Genomic DNA, 23,695 nt, shown 5'->3' with positions numbered 1-23,695 from the left:
CATTTACTGGGCCTATGGCCGTATAATAAAAGTTGCTGTTGTTTCTACAAGTCACTGCACAGGATTAAATCTACTGCAGCATGCTTCCACCAATTTAGGCTTCCCCTCATCACAGTGTGAGCTTGAGTCCGGATTGTCTATGAGCTCAGGCTCTCCAGTGCAGTCCAAGCCCTCCCAACCACCGTCCCAGCCCAGATGGGGATGTCAGTTTGCAGCCTTACTGCAGGAATGTTAGGGATCTCTTTTAGTCTCTTCCAGATGCTTCAAGCCCCTTCATGGATCACTGCCTTGCTGTGGCAAAGGGGCTTGAATAACTCAGAGAAGCTATGAGCTATGCCATGCAGGGCCACCCAAGATGGACAGGTCATAGTGGAGAGTTTCGACCAAACGTGATCCACCTGGAGCAGGAACCGGCAAGCCACTCCAGTATCCCTGCCAAGAAAACTTCATGGACAAAGACAACAGGCATATAAAAGTTATGACGCTGGAAGATGAGCCCCTCAGGTCGGAAGGCGTCCAACATGCTACTGAGGAAGAGCGGAGGACAAGTACAAGTAGATCCAGAGCTGATGAAGCGGCTGGGCCAAAGCCAAAAGGACGCTCAGTTGCGGATATGCCTGGAAGCGAAAGGAAAGTCCAATGCTGTAAAGAAAAATATTGCATAGGAACCTGGAATGTAAGAACCATGAACCTGGGTAAGTTGGATGTGGTCAAAAATGAGATGGCAAGAATAAATATTGACATCCTGGGCATCAGTGAACTAAAATGGACGGGAATGGGCGAATTCAGTTCGGATGATCATCATATCTACTACTGTGGGCAAGAAACCCGTAAAAGAAATGGAGTGGCCCTCATAGTCAACAAAAGAGCGGCGAAAGCTGTACTGGGATGCAATCTCAAAAATGATAGAATGATCTCGATACGAATCCAAGGCAGACCTTTTAACATCACAGTAATCCAAGTTTATGCACCAACCACTGGTGCTGAAGAAATTGAAAATGACCAATTCTATGAAGACTTACAACACCTTATAGAAATGACACCAAAGAAGGATGTTCTTATCATTATAGGGGATTGGAATGCTAAAGTAGGGAATCAAGAGATAAAAGGAACAACTGGCAAGTTTGGCCTTGGAGTTCAAAATGAAGCAGGGCAAAGGCTAATAGAGTTCTGCCAAGAGAACAAGCTGGTCATCACAAACACTCTTTTCCAACAACACAAGAGACGACTCTACACATGGACATCACCAGATGGGCAGCATCGAAATCAGATTGATTATATTCTCTGCAGCCAAAGATGGAGAAGCTCTATACAGTCAGCAAAAACAAGACCTGGAGCTGACTGTGACTCAGATCATCAGCTTCTTATAGCAAAATTCAAGCTTAAACTGAAGAAAATAGGAAAAACCACTGGGCCGGTAAGATACAATCTAAGTCAAATTCCTTATGAATACTCAGTGGAAGTGAGGAACAGGTTTAAGGATTTAGATTTGGTGGACAGAGTGCCTGAAGAACTATGGATGGAGGCTCGTAACATTGTACAGGAGGCAGCAACTAAAACCATCCCAACGAAAAGGAAATGCAAGAAAGCAAAGTGGCTGTCCAACGAGGCCTTACAAATAGCGGGGGAGAGAAGGCAAGCAAAATGCGAGGGAGATAGTGAAAGATACAGGAAATTGAATGCAGATTTCCAAAAAATAGCAAGGAGAGACAAGAAGGCCTTCTTAAATGAGCAATGCAAAGAAATAGAGGAAAACAATAGAATGGGGAAAACCAGAGATCTGTTCAAGAAAATTGGAGATATGAAAGGAACTTTTCGTACAAAGATTACCTTAATAAAAGACAAAAGTGGAAAGGACCTAACAGAAGCAGAAGACATCAAGAAGAGGTGGCAAGAATACACAGAGGAACTATACCAGAAAGAAATGGATGTCTCGTATACCCCAGATAGTGTGGTTGCTGACCTTGAGCCAGACATCCTGGAGAGTGAAGCCAAATGGGCCTTAGAAAGCACTGCTAATAACAAGGCCGGTGGAAGTGATGATATTCCAGCTGAACTATTTAAAATTTTAAAAGATGATGCTGTTAAGGTGCTACACTCAATATGCCAGCAAATTTGGAAAACTCAGCAGTGGCCAGAGGATTGGAGAGGATCAGTCTACATCCCAATCCCCAAGAAGGGCAGTGCCAAAGAATGCTGCAACTACCGCACAATTGCACTCATTTCACACGCTAGCAAGGTTATGCTTAAAATTCTACAAGGCAGGCTTAAGCAGTATGTGGACCGAGAACTCCCAGAAGTGCAAGGGGCAGAGGAACCAGAGACCAAATTGCAAACATGCGCTGGATTATGGAGAAAGCTAGAGAGTTCCAGAAAGACTTCTGCTTCATTGACTATGCAAAAGCCTTTGACTGTGTCGACCACAGCAAACTATGGCAAGTTCCTAAAGAAATGGGAGTGCCTGATCACCTCATCTGTCTCCTGAGAAATCTCTATGTGGGACAAGAAGCTACAGTTAGAACTGGATATGGAACAACTGATTGGTTCAAAATTGGGAAAGGAGTACGGCAAGGCTGTATATTGTCTCCCTGCTTATTTAACTTAAATGCAGAATTCATCATGCGAAAGGCTGGGCTGGATGAATCCCTAGCTGGAATTAAGATCGCCGGAAGAAATATCAACAACCTCAGATATGCAGATGACACAACCTTGATGGCAGAAAGTGAGGAGGAATTAAAGAACCTTCTAATGAAGGTGAAAGAGGAGAGCGCAAAATATGGTCTGAAGCTCAACATCAAAAAAATGAAGATCATGGCCACTGGTCCCATCACCTCCTGGCAAATAGAAGGGGAAGAAATGGAGGCAGTGAGATATTTTATTTTCTTGAGCTCCATGATAATTGCAGCAGTCACGAAATTAAAAGACGCCTGCTCCTTGGGAGAAAGGCGATGGCAAACCTAGACAGCATCTTAAAAAGCAGAGACATCACCTTGCCAACAAAGGTCCGTATAGTTAAAGCCATGGTTTTCCCAGTAGTGATGTATGGAAGTGAGAGCTGGACCATAAAGAAGGCTGATCACTGAAGAATTGATGCTTTTGAATTATGGTGCTGGAGGAGACTCTTGAGAGTCCCATGGACTGCAAGAAGATCAAACGCATCCATTCTTAAGGAAATCAGCCCTGAGTGGTCACTGGAAGGACAGATCGTGAAGCTGAGGCTCCAATACTTTGGCCACCTCATGAGAAGAGAAGACTGCCTGGAAAAGACCCTGAAGTTGGGAAAGATGGAGGGCACAAGGAGAAGGGGACGACAGAGGACGAGATGGTTGGATAGTGTTCTCGAAGCCACCAGCATGAGTTTGACCAAACTGCGGGAGGCAGTGGAAGACAGAAGTGCCTGGCGTGCTCTGGTCCATGGAGTCACGAAGAGTAGGACACGACTAAACGACTAAAAAACAACAACAGATGCTTCAAGACTGCTGAATATGGGGAAGAACATGAGAACACCCCCACCAGGAGAAGCAAAGGAGGAGAGATTGCAGGGAACAACTAAGCAATTTTCACTTGCTTCTGTTATTTGATCCAAAAAGCCAGAGACGTACTGCTCCAGCAACATCACTGGATTTAGTTGAGAGAGAGAGAAGAGCACTGTCAAGTGACAGCAGTTATCAAGCAAAGACTAACAGCCACCTTAAGTTACAGGGTTAGGAGCAAAAGAATTTTCCAGGTAGATAAAATGTAAGGAATAAGTAGCCATTCCTCTCAACTCTAAACTACACAAAGGAAGCAAACTATAAGACAAAGAAGCACCCACTGTAGTGTACAAGGATTTAAAAACAAAACACTAGGCATTCAAAAAGAAAAAAGTATCCAGTTTTGTTTACATGCTCAATATCCAAGCAACTCTTATTTCAGTAAATCAAGGCAAAATACCACATAGGTGTCTAACTGATTAACTGCAAACTTCTAATTTTATACGAATGTGAAAAGCACATTTCAGCTCCAACAGAGTTCGGGGGGGAGGCCGGAATCTAAATTCACATTAAATTACAAGCTTGTCCTATGGGGTCAGATAGCTATGAATACACAATTCCTCTTGGTTTCATGCAGCATCTCCAGAAAATGTTTTGCTTCCAAACAGCAGAAACCACATTTTGCAGCATATCAGTTCATTGAGTTTACACCCCTTAAAATATTTTAACACATTAATACAGTGGTACCTTGGGTTACCGATGCTTCGGGTTACAAACTCCGCTAACCAGGAAGTAGTCGCTACAAGTTAAGAACTTTGCCCCAGAATAAGAACGGAAATCATGTGCCAGCGGCATGGCAGCAGCAGGAGGCCCCATTAGCAAAAGCACGCCTCAGGTTAAGAACGGTTTCAGGTTAAGAACAGACCTCCGGAATAAATTATGTTCTTAACCCAAGGTACCACTGTATGTGAATAATGATTATATGGAACGCCCCCCCCCCTGCAGAAATTGTATACCACACAGAATTGCTTCAGATTTATTTCAAACTATAAAAATCTGACAACTTGCAGAAGCATGCATCTTATTTTCAAGAAAGTACTGGCTTAATTTTACTTAACATTCTTATATTTGCTATGATATATTTATGTTAATTTTTGAGTAGATGCGGATTTTTAATTTCTCATGATTAACACTATTATTGGGATATTGACATTGACATCATGTAAGGAAATAAACTGGAAAAATGCAAGGAAGCACCAGGTGCACAGACAAATACATGCAAGGTATAAAGTAATATGTACCCAATGTATTACAAGATGGATATATGGACCCCGCCTTTGATGTATAAACAATCAGTTAGCCAGGACTATGGAGAGTAGGGTACTAGGTAATTGAGAGCTTTAAGAAACTGCAGAACATACCAGAGTGTCACGCCCCTCTATTTCTTACTGAAAATGGGTGGCCTGGTCTGGAAATTGGGGGTGGGGCCTGAGTGCTTTAAGTGAAACATGATAGATTTTGCTTGGGGGAGGGGTTAGCTGGATGGATTTTATAAGACTGATTTGATATTCCTGTGGAACCAACGGTGCCTGTATGCTTGCTTCGACCTGCCACCAAACTATTTGTAATTATTATTATTTATTGAATTTGTATACAACCCTATACCCGGAGGTCTCGACTTTGTAACCATAGCTGTAAACTATAACACTAAGTCTCCAATCCTGTTTTCTAACAAAACTCACTCTGTAAAGGCTGCCTTTACAGTGGCTTTACACTGCCTGGAAAACACAGAACACAGGTTGGAGATTTCTCATTAATACACATAAGGTAACTAGAATAAGGAATCTTGTACAGTATGTGAATTAGGAACATAGGCAGCTGTCTTATACTGAACAAGGCCACAGCTTCATCTAGCTCAGTACTGTCTACATTTGGGGTCTCAGACAGGGTTCTGTCCCAGCTCAACCTGGAGATATCAGGAATTGAAGCAGGGCCATTCTGTATGCAAAGCAGATGTTCTACACAACTAAGATGTGGACCTTCCCTAAGCTTTTCTCATACATTTTTATAGTATTAATTTAAACCTTTCCCCACAGATTATCTGTCCCATACCAGTTCAGGTTACATACACAGTAGGGCACTTGATTATCTAAGAAACAAATAGGCAGCATATTTAGATTTGGGGGGAGGCCACTTTGTGATTTCATGCTGCTGCCAAGACTACCCTTTGGCAGTTTTCTTTTCAGACATAACCCACTTCCAGCACATTTTTAAAATTTGTATTGAAGTCAGCACCCACTTATCCAAACATGCAACCTGTTAATAAAGCAGAGATACTCCTTTGCAGACACCCAGGAGTATGCAAATATGGAGAGCAACCTAACCAAAGTTAAGCATTGTAAAATTATCTCATGTCTGAGCATATGCTCACTTACAAAAAATCCAAAAGGACTTAAATCACGGCTAGATCACGTCCTTTATATTTCTGATTTATTGCTAACCTACAAGAATTAGGAAAATGCTGACAAATGAAAAAGTGAACAGGTGAAGGCAGAGTGTGGCTTGTGTCAGCCAAACCCAGGCTCATGGCTTATTTCACTCCAAAACACCCCACAAGCAACAAACCAAGAACAAATATTGGTTACTGTTCATTGTGTGTTTGGAAGGATGCAAACCATGAACCCTAACTCAAGTAGCATGATAAGAAAGACTCTGGATTGTTTCACCTGTGCCATTGCAGCAGGAACAGGGAAGACGCACTGTGGGAACTGCTGAGAAGTGTGTGCCATCATGCTGCTTATTCACATGAAACCATCGTTTGTTTTCAAATATGTTTAATGTGACATGTGACCCAGGCCATTCGTGGGTAAAGCCTGGTCCTATAAATACCAGATTCTTCAGTAAACACATATTGATACAGCTCTTTTTTTTTTCATTGAGTCAACAGCACAGTAGACTCTTTCAGAAGATAATGGCTCAGCTTGGACATTTTGCTAAACCATATTTTAGCATGATGAGAACTAAGTGCAAGAATCTGCTGAGAGCAGTTATCCAGAGTTTCGCAGTATTTTGTCAGCAATCTGTGGATGACACACAGTTCAACCTCTCCCTTACATCTGCAGGTGTGACAGTGCATATGCTGGACTTCACCCACTCATGGCCTGGCTGACATGTCGCTATGGCAGGGGTGGATTTAGGGGAGTGCGAGCTGTTTACCTGCATGGGGAGCCGAACCAAGAATGGTTCAGCACCGCAACAGTGATATGGAACGGAGTGCAGAGGGGGGGAACCGCTGAATTTTGGAGTCATATGGGGCACCGCTGAATTTGAAAGCCCAAAGTCTGCCACTGCACTACAGTTTAGCGTGCCATCTGAAAGTGGCTATTACCAGTAAGCAGAGAAGAGAAGAGAGAGTACAAGGCATGAAAAAATTAGTTTTGTGAATTAGTATTTAGTTTATACAATTAACTAATCCTTTTACTGATCAAATCCTCCAACTTTGAACATATAAACTATATCAAATCAGTATTTATATTTTCTACGCATTATCACAGCTGAAACCAATTTACAACATGACAGTGACATTTTCAGAGATAAATAAAAGCCTAAGCATACTTGCTTACAACCACACCTATCAAAATGATGATATTTTACTTTAATCATGTATTCTAGACTACCACCAAGTCTAAGATAAAGCAATCGCCCAACAGCCTCATCTTAAAGCTAGGGGGCGATATCTTGGGGCTGTCTTGTGCTAAAGTCCTGTTTCCTAGCTTCCATCCATTTAAAAACATCCATTTAAAAACTATGCTCAAGTTGCTAGCTAGTAGCACCCAAACCATTTCTTAAAGCTTGCATAAGTAGACCACCAACAGATTTGCATATGCTTCTATCTATTGCTTTTGGCTTTCCCCCATGAACTATTTTTTCCTCGTTAGTTACCTTCAGACAATAGTGATGTTGGTTAATAATTATAGCCTTAGATAATTTTGCTCTTGCCTACAGATCTGCTCTTGCTTACGCTTCCCACTCTTCCCTACCGATGCCAAACATATTCAGTTTAGGAAGGTATGACCACTTTGACTTTAACCATAGGGCTCATATCTGGAAGGTTTTTGTAAGGATGAACCCTTGCTAACCTACATAAAATAAACTCTTTCACAGCAACGGTAAGTTTCCCTTCCTCTATGTATCACAGGAACTGAAGAACTTGGCAAAAGAAACCTCTTCTAAATCCTGGGAAAGTGCCACATACTTTGCAGATTCTACCTGTGAACATACCAACAGGCAAAACAGAGTCAATAAGCATAAACTTACATAGTCATGAAAGGCTTTAGCTTCACTTGAGTGTTCACATGTTTCACGTCTTTCTGGAGCTGCGCAATAGAGATCCCAAAACACACTAAAAAGGGAGGGGGGACAAAAAAGCATTGTAATACTTTACATGTATTTCAGGTGTATGATCCCAAACATATGCACAAATTATTATGGCAATTACAGTACTGATTACCATCTCTCTTCATGCTTTCCGATGTTTTGTGCAGCATCAGCATTCTGGCATTACAAACTGCTGAAGTTCTGCAAACTTAAAGAGCACTAAAGACTAAACTGCCTATTACACAGACTAAACAACATCTATACATTTTACTTATTATTTTGGTGTGCTGTATGAAGAATATCCAAATTATATATTTTGTGATTTAAGCATGAAGAAAAGATTTCAGAACTCTCATGGGTAACATGAAAATCTAACAACAAGTGAAGTTGTTTTTGCTGCATTTTTTAGGAGCACCTATTCTAAAAGCAAACAATCAATCCAGAGCTTAAAACAACATCAGAAAAAGCTTTAAATACATTTAAAAGCTCATGAACAATTTTCCAGCCTGAGCCTCCAGGGTGCAGCATGTATTCTCTTGCAAAACTTTCATATAAGGGACAGAAAGGGAGAAGAGTGAGCTGGCGGAACAGGACGGATAAAAATCTATTACTTTACTCCAGTGTTTATTTACATTGTAAATATTACAGATTGTAAACATTTAAAATTATGTTTTTATTTAAAAAATAAAATAAAAGGAGGACTATGTAAACCAAGCTAACATACAGTATACAAATGCATGCAATTATTTTAAATTCTGCAGAGTTAAAGGAACCGCAGTCTGATCGCTTCCATCAGAAATGGGACCAAGGCCTCTGGCAGCAGGTCCATGCAGGGCTCATCAGGCCTGGGGCGGGAGTCTTGCTAAAATAAAGTTATGAACTAAAACAGAAAAGCAGCCAGACCCAGGTGGGGCCCGGAGCCAGCCTAGCCCTCCAAGGCTCGGGGCAAGTGCATCCGGCTGCCTGTCCCCCCGCAAGGCCTCTGCATGGACCTGTCTTGGAAATTGCTCCCCCTGCCTTCTAGGGAGAACATCATGGCAAGGGGGAGACCTACCCGAGCCCAGCCAGCAGACAGAGAACTAGCAGCTGCAGGGGCCTTCCTCAACCTCCCAGTCAGAAAAAGACACTCTGCAAGTTACCCTTGGACTTCAGAAGCGTACAAACAACTAGTAACCAAGTAAAGGTGTGTTTTTTTCTAGCTTGGGGGTGTGGGTGGGGAAACCCAGAGAAAGAGACACCATATTGGAAAACCTGAACATTACTCTTTCCGAAAAAGAAATTAACAGTAGATTCTAGTTATTTTTAATGAAAATAAGATTTTGTACATTAACACTTTAATAAACACGAAACAAACAAAAGTAGTCTTTTTAAAAACTTGAAATACTTACCACCACCAAGAGTGTAAGAATCCTGGGGGCTCGCCCAATGTGATATTTTTTTCCCATCTTATCTAAAACCAGCATAAATAGTGATTAGAATTTTTTTTATCTAGACAAAATATAAACAACAGAATACAGCAAAATTCCCCCAATTAATCAAAAAATCTGAGACAAATAGGCTGGTCTTCACCTGGTTCCAAAAAGCTTATAATGTTGGCACCAGTTGTGCCTCCTTAGGGAGGGCATCACTGCAGAAAAGGCCCTCTTCTTTGTGAAAGCCCAATGCACCTCTTTGGAGGCTCTTTGGAGCACGGCTTCTACAGGCAATCTTAAGGCACTGTTATGCATTGTACAAAATATGGTTTCCTTTTGTTTGTTTTGTACCTACTAGTGATCAATGACATTGCAAGAACAAGAGATTCTCAATAACCTATCTACCCACCTTCTCCGTGCTAGTCATTATCAGTCACCTGAAGCTTGAATTAAAGACCAAATCTCACCCGAACCACGAAATGAATGAGGAAAGCCAAAGCTGGAAATAACAACATCCTGCTGATCTCACAGATTAGCCACCTTTCTTCTTACTATAGTACATATTAGTTAAAAAGGCCTCTTTCCCTTCTGACTAGAAGCAGATACATTTTTCTTCTAGTAAAAAGATCCACATGCTGAAGTTCACGGTCCCTAGCTTAAACTCAATGCCAATTTGTCTCTTTCATGGTACTGGTGTTTTGGGATAATTTATTGAAACCATTGCTGTTCTGTAATATATTTTTCTGTCTGCTATGCTGGATAGCCACATTAGTGAAAAGAAAATATTGAAAGATGTGGCCTAAATATGCACCTTACACAAAAAAAAACCACCATTATCCATTATCCTTAAAATAACATCTATATTCAATGTTTTAATAAAACTCAAGTTTAATTAATCGATAGAAAGATGAATCAGCTGACAGCCGTAACTACTATGGATAATTTTCTAAAAGATTACTGAAAGGTGCCAAAACAGACACCTACAAAAGGTCTATTGTTCCCAATGGCCAATGATATCAAGTATCAGGTAAAGGAAATTTGCACTCCAATACATGAAGCAAAGTGCTGCTATCCTTCAAAATTTACACTTCTCTTAATTTTGTGGTGCAGCTTTCCAATCCAAGACTTGTACATTATTTTCAATAATATACCTAAGGAAATGCACTATAGTAGAGAAAATTCCATTCATAAATGTGTATATTAAGAGAAGCATACACAAAATGTTTTAACATTTTCATGTGGATTTTTTTTTAAAACTGCCAACTGATACTGAAATGGAACAAACTGAACTGAAGGCTGAAAATGTTAGAAACTGAAACGGACACATTTGTTTACCCCCAGAGGGGACTCCAGAGGAAACAGAAAATATTCATAGAAATAAATGGACCACTCCAATATAGAACTGCATAATTAGTTAACGATATGCACATATATTCATGTGGAAAACCTGTGTTATTCTGTTGTGTTACTTGTGTTATTCATGAATTTTATGAACAGAAGCAGATAGCCATTTCCTTCAAAGGCTGAATTTTTAATAAATGTATACATTGCTTCTCTCTTCAAAAAGTCTTGAAGCAATTTACAATACTGTGAAGTTTATGCTACTAAGGGCATAGCAAGAAAAGCACAGGAAAATCTTATCTAGTTGTTAATGTGGCTATACAATACTTGAATCCTTTTTTTAAAAAATCTTTTTTGCTTCAAACCAACTCATTTAAATAAGCAATGACCTGTGGCAAGTAAAGCTTGCCTCCAGGAAATGGTCCTAGTATCAAGTAAGAGGGCACAGAAGCAAGCAACAACCACACACAGCTGCTTTTTTCCAGCTGAAGAAAAATGACTGTGGCTGCTGCATGTTCACCCTCACCTTCATGGTAGTTGTCTTTAAAGAGTGAAGGAGTACACACCAGACATCACAAATTCCTTCCAGTAGCACCTTAAAGACCAACTAAGTCAGTTCTTGGTATGAGCTTTCGTGTGCATGCACACTTCTTCAGATACTTCTTCAGATTCGTATCTGAAGAAGTGTGCATGCACACGAAAGCTCATACCAAGAACTGACTTAGTTGGTCTTTAAGGTGCTACTGGAAGGAATTTGTTTTGTTTTGACTATGGCAGACCAACACGGCTACCTATCTGTAACTGACACCAGACATCAGTTAGAGTGGAGTGAACTCATGTAAGTGGACAAAAGAACAGCTCATAATACTGTACACTGAATTCACAAGACTAGCTTGAATTCTATCCATCAAGTGAAACTGGCTATCTAGAATTCTGAAAGACATAAAAATGATAGGAAACATACCTCTGATAAAAACGTCTGCGCTGATTTTTGTGCTCCTACATGGAGCAGATATTCATATACATACAGTGCTAACCTGAAAGGGAAAAAACAACATTCACTATAGAAACAAAACTCTAAACTGCAAGATCATGCACAACTTTCTAGACTGAATGATGCATTAAATCAGAAAAAGAAATGAACTAAAAAGTAGTTTGCTTAATCTACATTTCCAACTTTTCCCAACTATATATGTGAGCACCATCACAGCAAAGTTAAAAATGTTACTATACAAAAAACTGAGTCTGTCAATATTTTATTATCTTGGACATATGCCCAGTCAGCTCATAACAGTTCAGCTACTATTAATCTATATTTATCCACACACGCTATGCTTACAGTAAACAATACAATGCATCTATAATTATACCAGTACTGAACATTGCTAAACAAAATACCTAAACATTAAATCTTCTGAATTTTTAACACTTTTCACTCCGTGTTTCACCTTGCAACATGAACAACCCAGAGTTATTCAGAACTAACCAACCTGAGCTCTTGTTCAGTAATGAAGCACCAGAAAAAAATGGAGTAGGGGGTAAAATATAGTGTGAGCAGAGTTCTCTCACATAGTAGAATCAGCCTCAAAAAGAAAACTCTCTATGTTGCACCTCCTTGGTTTCCTACTTAAAAGCTTTACCAAAGTACTGTACACAGTAGTGGGTTAGCTGATTTGACTCAGTGGCCGAGTTCATATAAAACGAAGTGTTAGAAATACAAGCTGGTATGAGCCTCAGACTCACTTGCAACACAAAAATAAAAGGTTTCACTCCTGGTTTTTGCTCTAAGCTGATAGGTCCATTTGATTACAAGCCTCCCAGCAACCTGCCATGGCCAAAGGAGGATGGAATGTCATCTCCCAACCTATTGTGCAGGACCAGAAGTTTGCCCTGGGCTCGGACTGCAGTCATGCCAGGTGACAATCGGCACTCACTATCATCCAGAAATTAAAAAATTGTCCAGTAGCACCTTAAAGACCAACTAAGTTTGTTCTTGGTATAAGCTTTCATGTGCAAGAACACTTCTTCAGATACACCCTGAAAAAGTGTGCATGCACACGAAAGCTTATACCAAGAAGAAACTTAGTTGGTTTCCAAGGTGCTACTGGACATTTTTTTAAAAAAAATTATATATTTCAACTGTGTCAGACCAACACGGCTACCTAATTGAATCTAGATCCAAAAATAAGTGGCCCTTATGTTCAAGCCAGAGTTTCCCAAAATCAGACAAAACAGAAAACTGCAGTTTAGAACCAACAAGAATTAAATCTTTAAAATCTTTCCTCATGCATGAGTCCAAGTCTCCTGTTTGTTATAAGAAACCATAGTCTGTCATTACATCTGAACCAGGTTGTCGGGTATAAAGGCAATTTAGTATGCTGTTCTTTAATCCTAAGCGTGTTCATTCTGAAGTAGGCTCCACTGATTTTGTTTTTTGTTTTTCCCAAAAGTGATAAAAGTTTACAACCCCACAGTGCACTATAATAATTTTTACAATTTTGCAGTCAACAAACAGGAAAAATAAATAGCATGAAGTAAGGTATATAATGTGATAGCAGAATAAATAATCATAACCATAGCCATTTGTATCAGTAAACCGAGTTATATAAAATAGAATGAATAAAAGAAATTGTGGCTAATCTATAAAGAATATTGTTGATCCTGTATCCTAGCATTCCATTAAGAAATGAACATGCTCCATTTTATTGTTTTCCCTCTCTAGCTTTTATCACAATTGTGAGTTTGCCCATATTAGCCATATTCTTATACACCACTCACTGATAAGAGGGTGGATTAATCTTCTTCCATCTGTAATTAACAACTATATGGGTTACTTACCATCTGTACATCATCTGGTAGAGATTTCAGAAGAATGCATGTCCAAGTATTTACACTAAGTATGCAGTATTCTAGTTTAAGTTATAATACAGTCAACTTGCAACTTGCGTGTGGGCTGTGTTCCAGGGATTGCGTGTAAAACCTAAATCACATATAGTCAAAACAACCCCAGAACCATCCCTACCCCATGAGCATCCCTACCTTTCTTAAGTCAGCCCCCTGAGCAAGCCTTGCCCCCCATGCAAATCAGATAGTTTTCGAGCTTTCTGCCTTGCTTACTGGGCTCTGGGAGGCAAGTTCTCACAGGGCCATTCAAGATCTCATGAGAGTGTACCAGAGCCTAGAAAGCAAGGCAGAGAGCTTAAAAGCTCTTTCTGCACTGGGAGAACTTGACATGGAAAGAGCTTTAAAGCTCTCCACTTTGTGAGTGCTTAATTTGTGCAATTTCAGCCACCAAGCACGTAAAGCTGAGATCGTGCAAGTTAAATGTGCATAAGTTGGGGGTTGACTGTATGTCGACCAGATTATTACAAGCTGCATACTCTTTTCCATTGGGGCGGGGGGGGGGGGTAGGAATTGCTATGAAACAAGATTTCTGATCCTAATAGATGTACCTTAGCTTACTTCATTCTACATAGCCACTTTGAATGAGTAAGGAACAATCTACAAAAGGAAATTAGGCCTGATGAAAACGTTGACATCTTTCCTTGGCAGAATGTCATTTATCCCTATTCACAACTTCTTGGCAGATATAAAGGAATCTGTTTTTCCTTTAACATGGCGGTGCATGTCTTAACTTGTCACAGAATGAAGTAACTGAATTATAGTCATAGGGTAAACTGCAGACAGGTAACATACATTAAAAGACCACACAAGGGTGGTGCTTGCCAAGCATTGTTGCTTCCTAGGCTGATAAAAGAAAATACCAACACAGTTTTAGCATTTTTTGAATTTAAAGTGTCACAGGGGAAAGCAAGACAAAAGTTATTCCATGGTGAAATGATGAGCAGTTAAAGTTAAGGTAGCCAAATAAAAGACACACACAATCGTTACCCTATTAAGAATGATCTGGGAGGAAAAACACTAAAAGTAAAAAGTATTTCTGCTGATTTTTACAGCAATCAGAAGAAGCAGGGTGAAAAGGTGTTGCAGGACAGGTGAGAGATTTCTGGGCAAGGAAAGGTTAAAAAGTGCCTCCTTCCCTGGCAAAAAGTTCCAAAATGTTAAGCTACAAAATGTTTTAAACTTCTGGTTTTATCCATTTTAAAGGGCAGGCTCAACCTAATGAACCCCATCAGCGGAAGCCCTCTGCAAGGAACAAAATGGCCTTTTCTCCTCCTAAGCCCCCAAAATTGGTTCTGGGGGTATCAGGAGAATCCACAGAACAGCACAAAAAGGAGGGAGATCAATCCACCTGTCAAGCTGATGGCTTGCGCAGATGGAAAATTTGTAATAGCACAATGCTGAATACTGGCATATGAAGTTATTGAATATATACAAAAGTAACTTAGTGTCCACAAATAGGTTCTTGTTTGTTTGTTTTTAAATGCAGATCTACACATAAGACTTGCAGACCAACAAATATGAATTAATTACATCCGCTTATGCTAGCAAATGTTTTAACAAGTTCACCAACTGATAGCAAAGCATTTCAAGGCAGCTATCAAGGCATTTCCATTTTAAGCATTTGCTGCAGAAGTTCTTTGTACAAACTATCATTTTCTTAAGTCAAGTGTGAAAAACATGGTCTTTCAGCTATCTACTTTTTATTATTTCCAGCAGTGGAGGCTGGGTGGTATATTTGGGTAAAAGGGGCACTGCCCCTTCAACCTCAGTCCGATCTCAAATTGCCCCCCCCCCCCAGTCTAATTCAAGGCGTAGATCCGACAAAACTAAAATTAGTTGACTCTGACCTCACCTGTCATTGACTCTGGCTCCACCTATTTAGTAGTTTATTTCATCACAACAGTGGCCTATAACGGCTTACCAATCCCAGTGGGCAAGAGCCACCCCTGCTTTCCAATCAATTTATGAAACTACAGACTACCTAGCAGTATGAGAGCAGATGGTTGATGCAAATTATTCAAAGAAAAAAACCTGGTTTTTCCAGCTATACAGCTACTAGAATCTTGCTAAGTTTGTGCATTTCTTCTTGCCTCCTTCAGCTTTAAATTTTGTTCCCACAAAACAAAGACACAGTTTCATGCAGTTTTTAAAGAGGGATAAAACTTTGGTGATTCAGGTCTATCTATTATTCAGTACCTAAAAATACTACAATACAAATATATTTTCAAGGACTGATTTACTGAATAAGAGATGCTCATCAGGCAACATTAAGTAAGAGCCATTAACTGAAAGCCAGGAAGAGCAACATACATACCTAAGGCTGTGAATACAAATAAGGACATGGGATGCTGATGAATCCAGCCTGAAAACTGACTCTGATAAAGGATATTGCTAGTGCACTCAAGCCAACACTGGGAAGGACACCAAAGAGCTTCAAACACTAACAAAGAATAAACCACTTTAGTTAATAGTGTCATAAATTAAAATTAAATAGGCTACAGCATCATCAAATAAGGGGATAAGAAATACTGAGGATGCTCTGTATTTCTGAAATAGAATCCATGAGGATCTGAAAACTGCAGTTGTTTATGATGGAGGCAGAGTTGACCTGGCCAGCTCACTTTCCAGTCTAGCCTTAGGTGCCTTCCCAGGAGCAGGGAGCACTTCAATGACAGGATGCGGTGCCACTGTCAAGTCAGGGGGCTCTAATATGGTGGTTGGGGCAACCAAGGCAGGACAATCCATTAGGACACATCTAGATCAGCAGCTTCAAGACTGCTGGGCTCCTCTCCAGGATCCAATTCTGCTCCCTTGTCTCATTTCTCCTTCCCCTCTGACTAGATATCACCACCCAACTTATAACACACATAGATGTACCACATCTCTTGGTTCAGTACCAATTCAACTGAACTATATTGGTATGTGCTTTAGAGGAAGTCACTTTCACAACTATTATCTCTTAACTTGCTCAATTAACAAGCTGATAAATCAGGCATGTCAGTTGCCTATTCCCTCCTCCATGCTTTGCAGGTGCGCAAGTGAGAAGCGAGTAACCCATTGCCCTTTGGCTCATATGCTTCATCTTCCTTCCTCTTCTAATGTTCCCCTCACCCTGCCAGGGGATTTGAGACTGGGGAAATGTAGTATTCGAGCCTCCCCCCCTTTACAATCAAGCAGTATATAAATTTTATGGGGGGGGGACAGAATAAATAATAGTCTGGCATGCTTACATGACATGATTGGGAGGAGCGAGCAAGAATAGACACAACATAAAAGAATAAAGAGCCTACTACTTCCTTGGGCAGGTCTCTAGAGGCGAGCAGGAGAATGACCTACATTTATCCAGAGCCAACAGTCACCACTGGCTACAACACAAAAGGCTTTCCCCCCTTTTCTGAGTTATCAAGCAAACACAATGTGCAGCTTGATCAAACATCAGTGGGATTGCAGACTGGGTGGAATATAGCTAATTTTACTCAGAGTAGACCCACTGAAATTAATAAGCATAATCAATCATGCTGAAATTCTTATTGTGGGAGCCCTGGTTTTTCTGCTCATCTGAAATAGTGAGGAAACAATGTTTTTCTAATATTTATTTATGTTTTTATTAAAGTGGGATGTGTCTAAAACTGACTATGAAGGAAGGAATTATTTTCAGGGTGAAACCAGCTACATCTTGGATTAATTTCTTTTGATGTACCAATCATTTTGACCTTTCTTACTATCTTCCCTGCAAACATACACCCTTCACCATCAAGTTTTTAAATACGGCATTTGTTTAGTACATTTATATCCAAGGTGGTGTGAATGGAGTTCCTAAATGGGTTTGATCCATGAATTTTAGTGGGTTTACTGTGAGTGAAAGTTAGGAAACCACCCAGCATATCTATTTACTTAAAAACAGCAGAGTATACAGTCTTTTCTGGGCAACTGCTACAAAGCGGCTTCCTACTTTGGGGCACGTTTTGCTTTTTAACGAACATGTCTTTCTCATTAAGGAATAAACTTCTGTCTCAATAACTGTGACATATGTTCACTAGGGGTTCAGGAACTGGCAGTCTTCCAACTCCCAACTACTCCCCTGAAAATGATCAGAGAAAATGAAATAAGGAATGATAGTAATATCCACAATCTCCTTTACATATTCTACTAACCCCAACCTGAACTTCCTCAATCCCATCATGGTTTAAAGCAGGAATGGGGAACCCTTTCGGCCCCGAGGGACACAGGCAGTGATGGACAGTGGGTCAATAGCTACAGTCAGGCACACATGATCTCTGCACCATCTCACTACACATTTTAACATTTCCTCCCATGTGCAGCCAAGATTGCTGTCTACAGCAATCTTGGCTGGATTGGAAGCATTGGTGGGAAAGATTAAACTACCTCCCCCAACACTCTCGATGACTCAAAGATTGCTATCCTCTTATCTGCTCTGCATGCACTTTTAATTTTTACTTAACTCTAGTGACACAGATGTAGAGGGATTGTGTTAGATTGATCTCTAATGGTCATATATGTGTTGAATATGGCAAGGCACATTTAAGCAATAGCTGTACACCACTTTAAAAGCGTTTTCTAGAGATTATGCCCTATTCTGTGAAGCTCCATGCCCTGACCTCATCCTGCCTTTTTATGACCGATTCTGGTAGATATATGAACTATCATATATGGCTGGTCTGCCTTCTCCAAACTATGTCTAGTGAAAAATGTAGAAGGTCACCAAATGTCATTTGGCACCAAACCATCATATCAACACACATAACAACAAAAACAGGGTCCCAATAGAACCTTGATCTGTGCATATAAATGTGGGAAGAATCCAAAGAGTGAACGTTTTAGTTATGAGACACTGAAGTCAAAAACAGTCAGAAATTGAAGGTCCTATCAAGTATGATAGCAAGTAGTCCTTGACACTTCAGAAGTCCATTGGGCTTTAGAGGAAGGCATCATCAAGAGAAAAAACTAAACTGCAATTGGTCTCTGGCAACATCACAGTTTAAGCTTCTAGAACCTGGCATTAAGTTCCCTGTTCCATAAACAGACATCAACATTACACAACCATGAACATAGCTGACTGAATTCACACCTGAGCTCAGTTACAGAAACGCATGAGAAAGCACTGATGTGCAAACAGTGGCACAGGAAAAACCAATAAATTAGGCAGCTAGAGATATGCCAGCACCTAGAAATAAAAATAAAATCCAAGAACTCTTAAGAGAATCTGCGCTGGCAAGTAACAATGGGGGAGGGAAGAAAACATAAAAGTAAAGAATTAGCCACATGCTTTGCCATAAGTGGCAATGTTGACACAATCAGGTTTGAAGAGTTCCATAATTTCTGGTGAGAAATTTTGGCTTTGCAAACTAATCCTTAGGTTCCCACATAACAAGAAAGAGGAGCAAGCTGAATAGTTTAGAGAAAAACGGAGATTTTGTTCTCTTATTTGAACATTTCCATTCTAGTAAAGAATGGTAAAGAAATGAAGAATTGATGGCTTCCTTGTACAGAAAAAGGCTTCCTATCCAGATTTTTAAGTGATAATTTACTATTTTACTGCTGTGTTTTTATTATTGTACTAGGGTAGTGTTTCTCAAACCTGGGTCTCCAGCTGGGTCTACAACTCTTAACCTGCCCAATTAACAGGCTGATAAATCGGGCATGTTAGTTGCCTATTCCCTCCTCCATGCTTTGCAGGTGCGCAAGTGAGAAATGGAACCAGTGGTCAGGGATGATGGGAGTTGTAGTCCAACAAACAGCTGAAGACCCAAGTTTGAGAAACACTGTACAAGGGCCTGAGCCTCTGCTTGCTTCGCTTGCCAACTGCACCTAGGCAACAACCCTAAGCCACCCCTCCCCTTACTCCCCATGGCCACCCCGTCCTTGCCAAAGCCACTCCTCCCTTCTCCCCTGAGGCCTTATCAAGCCTCTACAGTTAGCCTGGGCTTCCTGCCTGCACATCCCTTTCACGCACCAGCCTCTCTCCCCCTCCTCCTTGGCCTCTGACATTGCCAGCAGCTCAACCCACTTTGCGGTCATGCTGTAGTTCACAACACCACCTGTCAGTGGCATACACTGACTTGAGCCAAAGTTGATATTGCCGAGTGGCTCAGAAACTGACTGAACAAATACGTTATGATGTCAGTACAGTGTCAGTTCTTTTCTTGAAGATGTTTCAAATTCAAACAGAACAGAGACAGAAAAAACATGATAACTTTTAATTTCTTATAATTTTTATTCCACCTTTTTTGCAGTACTCTAAAAATGGCAGACTAAGGTGGGATTGGGGACAAAATTCATGCCGGGGCCACTCTAGAAAACTCTCCAGGTTGTCATAAGGGAAGTCACCCATTGTTCTGAGAATTGTGGTAAGCTTCACATGGATGTCTGGTCCTTGTACTGTCTAAACTGATTATTAGGGAACCCAAAACATTTTCTCCTCTGAAGGCAGATCTCTAAAGCCACAGCTATTCACATTATGAGATGGTAGAGGCTTGAGGAATGTTTTAGCTTCCTCTTTCTATTTTAAGACAGCACAATTTCTTACACTGGGATTAATCCCTGTGTAGGAGAAATCATGCATTGCACAGAATATGAAGCAAAGAATACACTCATACAAAACTGATTTATTCTTTCTAACATACTCATGCTAATACTATGTGACCACCACATATTAGGTCAGCCTATTTAGGATAGCCTAAACAAAACAGATCACAGCACTTTCAGTGAAATGATCAGGGTCTGACCTTGAGGAGTTTTGGTGCAAAATAGTTCCACAGTTGTGGGACAGCCACCAAGTCTATGGGTTCTTATGATTAGGACTTGGGTCCAAATAATGGTTTGTGCAGTTCTGAGAACATCAAATTGAAAGAAGGCAGCAACTCCTAGTCTATTGATCCTTGTGGAATAGCAGGTTTGTTCTCTACAACCCACTGCTATCAGAAGGTGCTTCATCACATTCTGCATTAAGTAAAGTTTTTGAAAAGAAGTAAAGAACACTACATAAATGCAGTAGTCTAGATTCAAGCCAAAAAGCAAACCACTACTAGATATGTTATGCATCTGTCAGAAAAAATGCAACCTTCTCACATGCTGAAAATAATGGGAGTATTCCTGGCCCTATTGCATTCTAGATTTAGAGGTACAATGGTGGTAACAGATCCAGGAGCACTCAAAGAATGTAAGACTAAGTGATCTGGGAAGCTAGGCGAAATGTTCAGTAGATATCAACCTCTAATTCACAAAGCTTGCCTGGTATGATTGCCTCAGTCTTATCTGGATATGGTTTCAACTATTTGTATCCACTTCCAACACCAGGTAAGAGATCATATAGCTGGGCTAGGGAAGTAGGGAGAAAATACACTTACAATTCATGCACCAAAGTCAACAACTACTTCACACACCAATAAGCTTGCTTGAAAAGTAAAAACAAATTTAGAAACATGGAGTACCAGATGGCTAAAATACTGCTGTATTTTAGTGACCAGAACAGCATGATGTTCCAGTGAATTAACCAAATAAAAGCAAACCAAGAATCAAGGATACAGGGGAAGTTCTTTGCGTGCAGATAAACAGCTGAAAACAAGTCCAGGTAACAAAAAAACAAAAAAACAACCACACAAGCAAAACAAGGACATGATCTATTAGTTCTGATATTATAAAAATAGCAAAATAAACAAAATAAAGCCCATTAATTTGGTAAATGTCCAATGGTAGTTAGACATGATCCATAAGCATTATCATATATGAAAGTCATTCCATGATGAGAAATCTTAACACAACCACCTTAGAAATCACAATATATCAAAAGGAAAGGTTTAAAGGAATTGATTTTGTATCTTGAGTTAATATTCAGAAATCTGCCAAAGTTTGAAGGAGAATTCAATTAGAAATTGGTTGTGAAATCCCTTTTCCAGGGGACAGGGTGTTTTCCCTAACTTTGTCTTAAAACTTAAATGCAGAGGGTCAGGCGGAATCTTCTCTAATTTCCAGCTTCAAGTCTAGAGCTGGGGAGGAGGTTCAGAAAACAAGTCCTTACTCAGAACTGGAGGGCGCAGAAGCTCAGTGTACATTCTGGTCAGAGCCCACATGCCTCTGAAGGAGGAGTATTAGCCTGTCTCTGCCTGTAGTTCCAGGCCTGGATTCATTTCACACACACATACACCCCGCCAGAGTCTGACTCCTTTCTTGCAATGACAAGCACAATGATTACACACTGCCACTGTGTATCTGCTACCAATACAGTGGTACCTCAGGTTAAGAACTTAATTTGTTCTGGAGGTCCATTCTTAGCTAATGGGGCCTCCCACTGCCACCATGCCGCTGCGCGATTACTGTTCTCATCCTGAAGCAAAGTTCTTAACCTGAGGTACTATTTCTGGGTTAGCGGAGTCTGTAACCTGAAGTGTTTGTAACCTGAGGTACCACTGTAATGACAAATACTACAAAGCACTATGACATGGCAATCAGATATTGTTGCTCTCAGAAACCAAAATCATTTGGCAATTTAACGCATACAAAAATATATTTTGAGAATACAGTATCCAGAAAATATTTGGGCTTCAAATTTCAACAGAAGTTTTTTATGAGAAATTTCAGTTTTGGTACTTTTCAACTATCTGTCAGCATGCCTCAGAAACTATACAACCACTCCTTACAAGTTCTGATGGTATGCTCCCAGCTCTAACCATACCACCTACTTGTATGATGGTATGCTCCCAGCTTTAACCATACCACCTACACCATACCCTTTTATTATGATGCCATATGCACCAAACACTATTTTTAAAGCAATCATTTGATAATTGAGCATGAGGTAAAGGACTTTAAGCAGAAAAATGAACTCAACAGCAACAAATAACTGAATAAATTAGCCACTGCATCAAGGTCTGTATCATTCTATACAAGGCTTCCTCAACCTCGGCCCTCCAGATATTTTTTGAGACTACAATTCCCAGCATCCCTGAGCACTGGTCCTGCTAGCTAGGGATCATGGGAGTTGCAGGCCAAAAACATCTGGAGGGCCGAGGTTGAGGAAGCCTGTTTTATACAATACTGGGGACACAAAGATCTATTTATGTACATGCAGTAGAAGTACAAATACCCAAGAGAGCTTTGTTGGCCAAGCAGACAAGCTGATTAGTATTATTATTCCTCACCTACATAACATTAGTAAGGTACTATACACTTTATATTATATAAACTGATTGGTAGTGGCACACAATAACATAGAAAAAAGGTTCCCTCAGGGAGATTATAATCACTTTCAACAGTTGAGGAGAAGGGGGGGGGGCAGGGGGGAAGAAAGGATGAGTGAATGCCATTACACCTACTTTGCAGTTGTTTATCTGCAACTAAAACAATACCTGTTTCTTTGGCAGAAGGAAATGCTGCACCAAAGTGCATATAAATGTGGGAAGAATCCAAAGCATGAACGTTTTAGTTATGAGATGCTGAAGTCAGAAATTGGAGGAATTTAAGTTACTTAAGGCCACTGATTTTCAATGGGTCCACTCTGAGTATTACTAAGATTTTATATGGGCAATATCAAATACCTCTGGCCAAACAAGTCTAGACTGTTTTAAAAAAAAGTTTTTAAAAAGTTTTTTGCTCGAAACACTTCAATTAGCCTGTCTCTGCCTGTAGACTTCTAGAAGCAAAAATAGGAAAGCCACAGCAGTGGCGTAGCGTGGGTTGTCAGCACCCGGGGCAAGGCAAGTGATTTGCGCCCCCTAACCCGTGGATTTGCGCCCCCTAACCCTAACCCCCAGATGTTGCGCCCCCCCTGCACCCCCCACGCTACGCCACTGCGGAGTCGTCCGCCATCCTGAGCCAGCGGACCGACCGATCGCTCGCCCGCCCGGAGCCGCTGCGGCCGGAGAGCTGCGCCCGATCGCTCTGCGCCCTCTGCCCGCCGCTGGCTCTAGGCCAAACCCCGGGCCCGACTCGGGAAGCAAATACCGCGCATGAGAGGAAAAGATGTGCAAACCCCCGGCGCAGGCGCCCCGCTTGTTGACACGGGAGGGGAGGGGGGGAGAGGAAACGCTGCTGGTGCCGCTGCTCCTCGGCAGCGGCTCCTCCTCTTAGCCCGCCCTGCTTACATTTGCGCCAATCCCCACCCACTAAAGCCTTCGCGCCTCCCAATGGGAAGCCTTGCCGGGCGGCGGCCTCTGCTGCCTGAGAGTTCTA

General features: G+C 40.9%; 1 protein-coding gene across 10 annotated transcripts in view; it reads right to left on the bottom strand.

The window, feature by feature from the left end:
- SSBP2 (single stranded DNA binding protein 2) overlaps positions 1-23,695 on the bottom strand; it is a 113,573-nt gene that overhangs the window by 65,794 nt on the left and 24,084 nt on the right. For 7 of the 10 annotated variants that reach the window (XM_081881241.1, XM_081881247.1, XM_081881243.1 and 4 more), the window contains exons 2-4: positions 11,568-11,640; positions 9,239-9,300; positions 7,791-7,875 (exon numbers count right to left, since the gene is read on the bottom strand). In XM_081881241.1, the coding sequence (XP_081737367.1) occupies positions 7,791-7,875; positions 9,239-9,300; positions 11,568-11,640 (220 nt within the window). Of the gene's footprint in view, positions 1-7,790; positions 7,876-9,238; positions 9,301-11,567; positions 11,641-13,441; positions 13,464-15,821; positions 15,948-18,298; positions 18,454-23,695 lie in introns of those variants that run through there. The other 3 variants (XM_081881249.1, XM_081881242.1, XM_081881244.1) reach the window with 3 other exon arrangements.

The sequence above is a fragment of the Podarcis erhardii genome (genome assembly GCF_964252035.2).
Source record: "Podarcis erhardii genome assembly, chromosome: 11".
In the NCBI taxonomy this organism is placed as follows: domain Eukaryota; kingdom Metazoa; phylum Chordata; class Lepidosauria; order Squamata; family Lacertidae; genus Podarcis; species Podarcis erhardii.
Note: the sequence above shows the minus strand (reverse complement) of the source record. Positions and strands in the feature narration are given on the sequence as shown.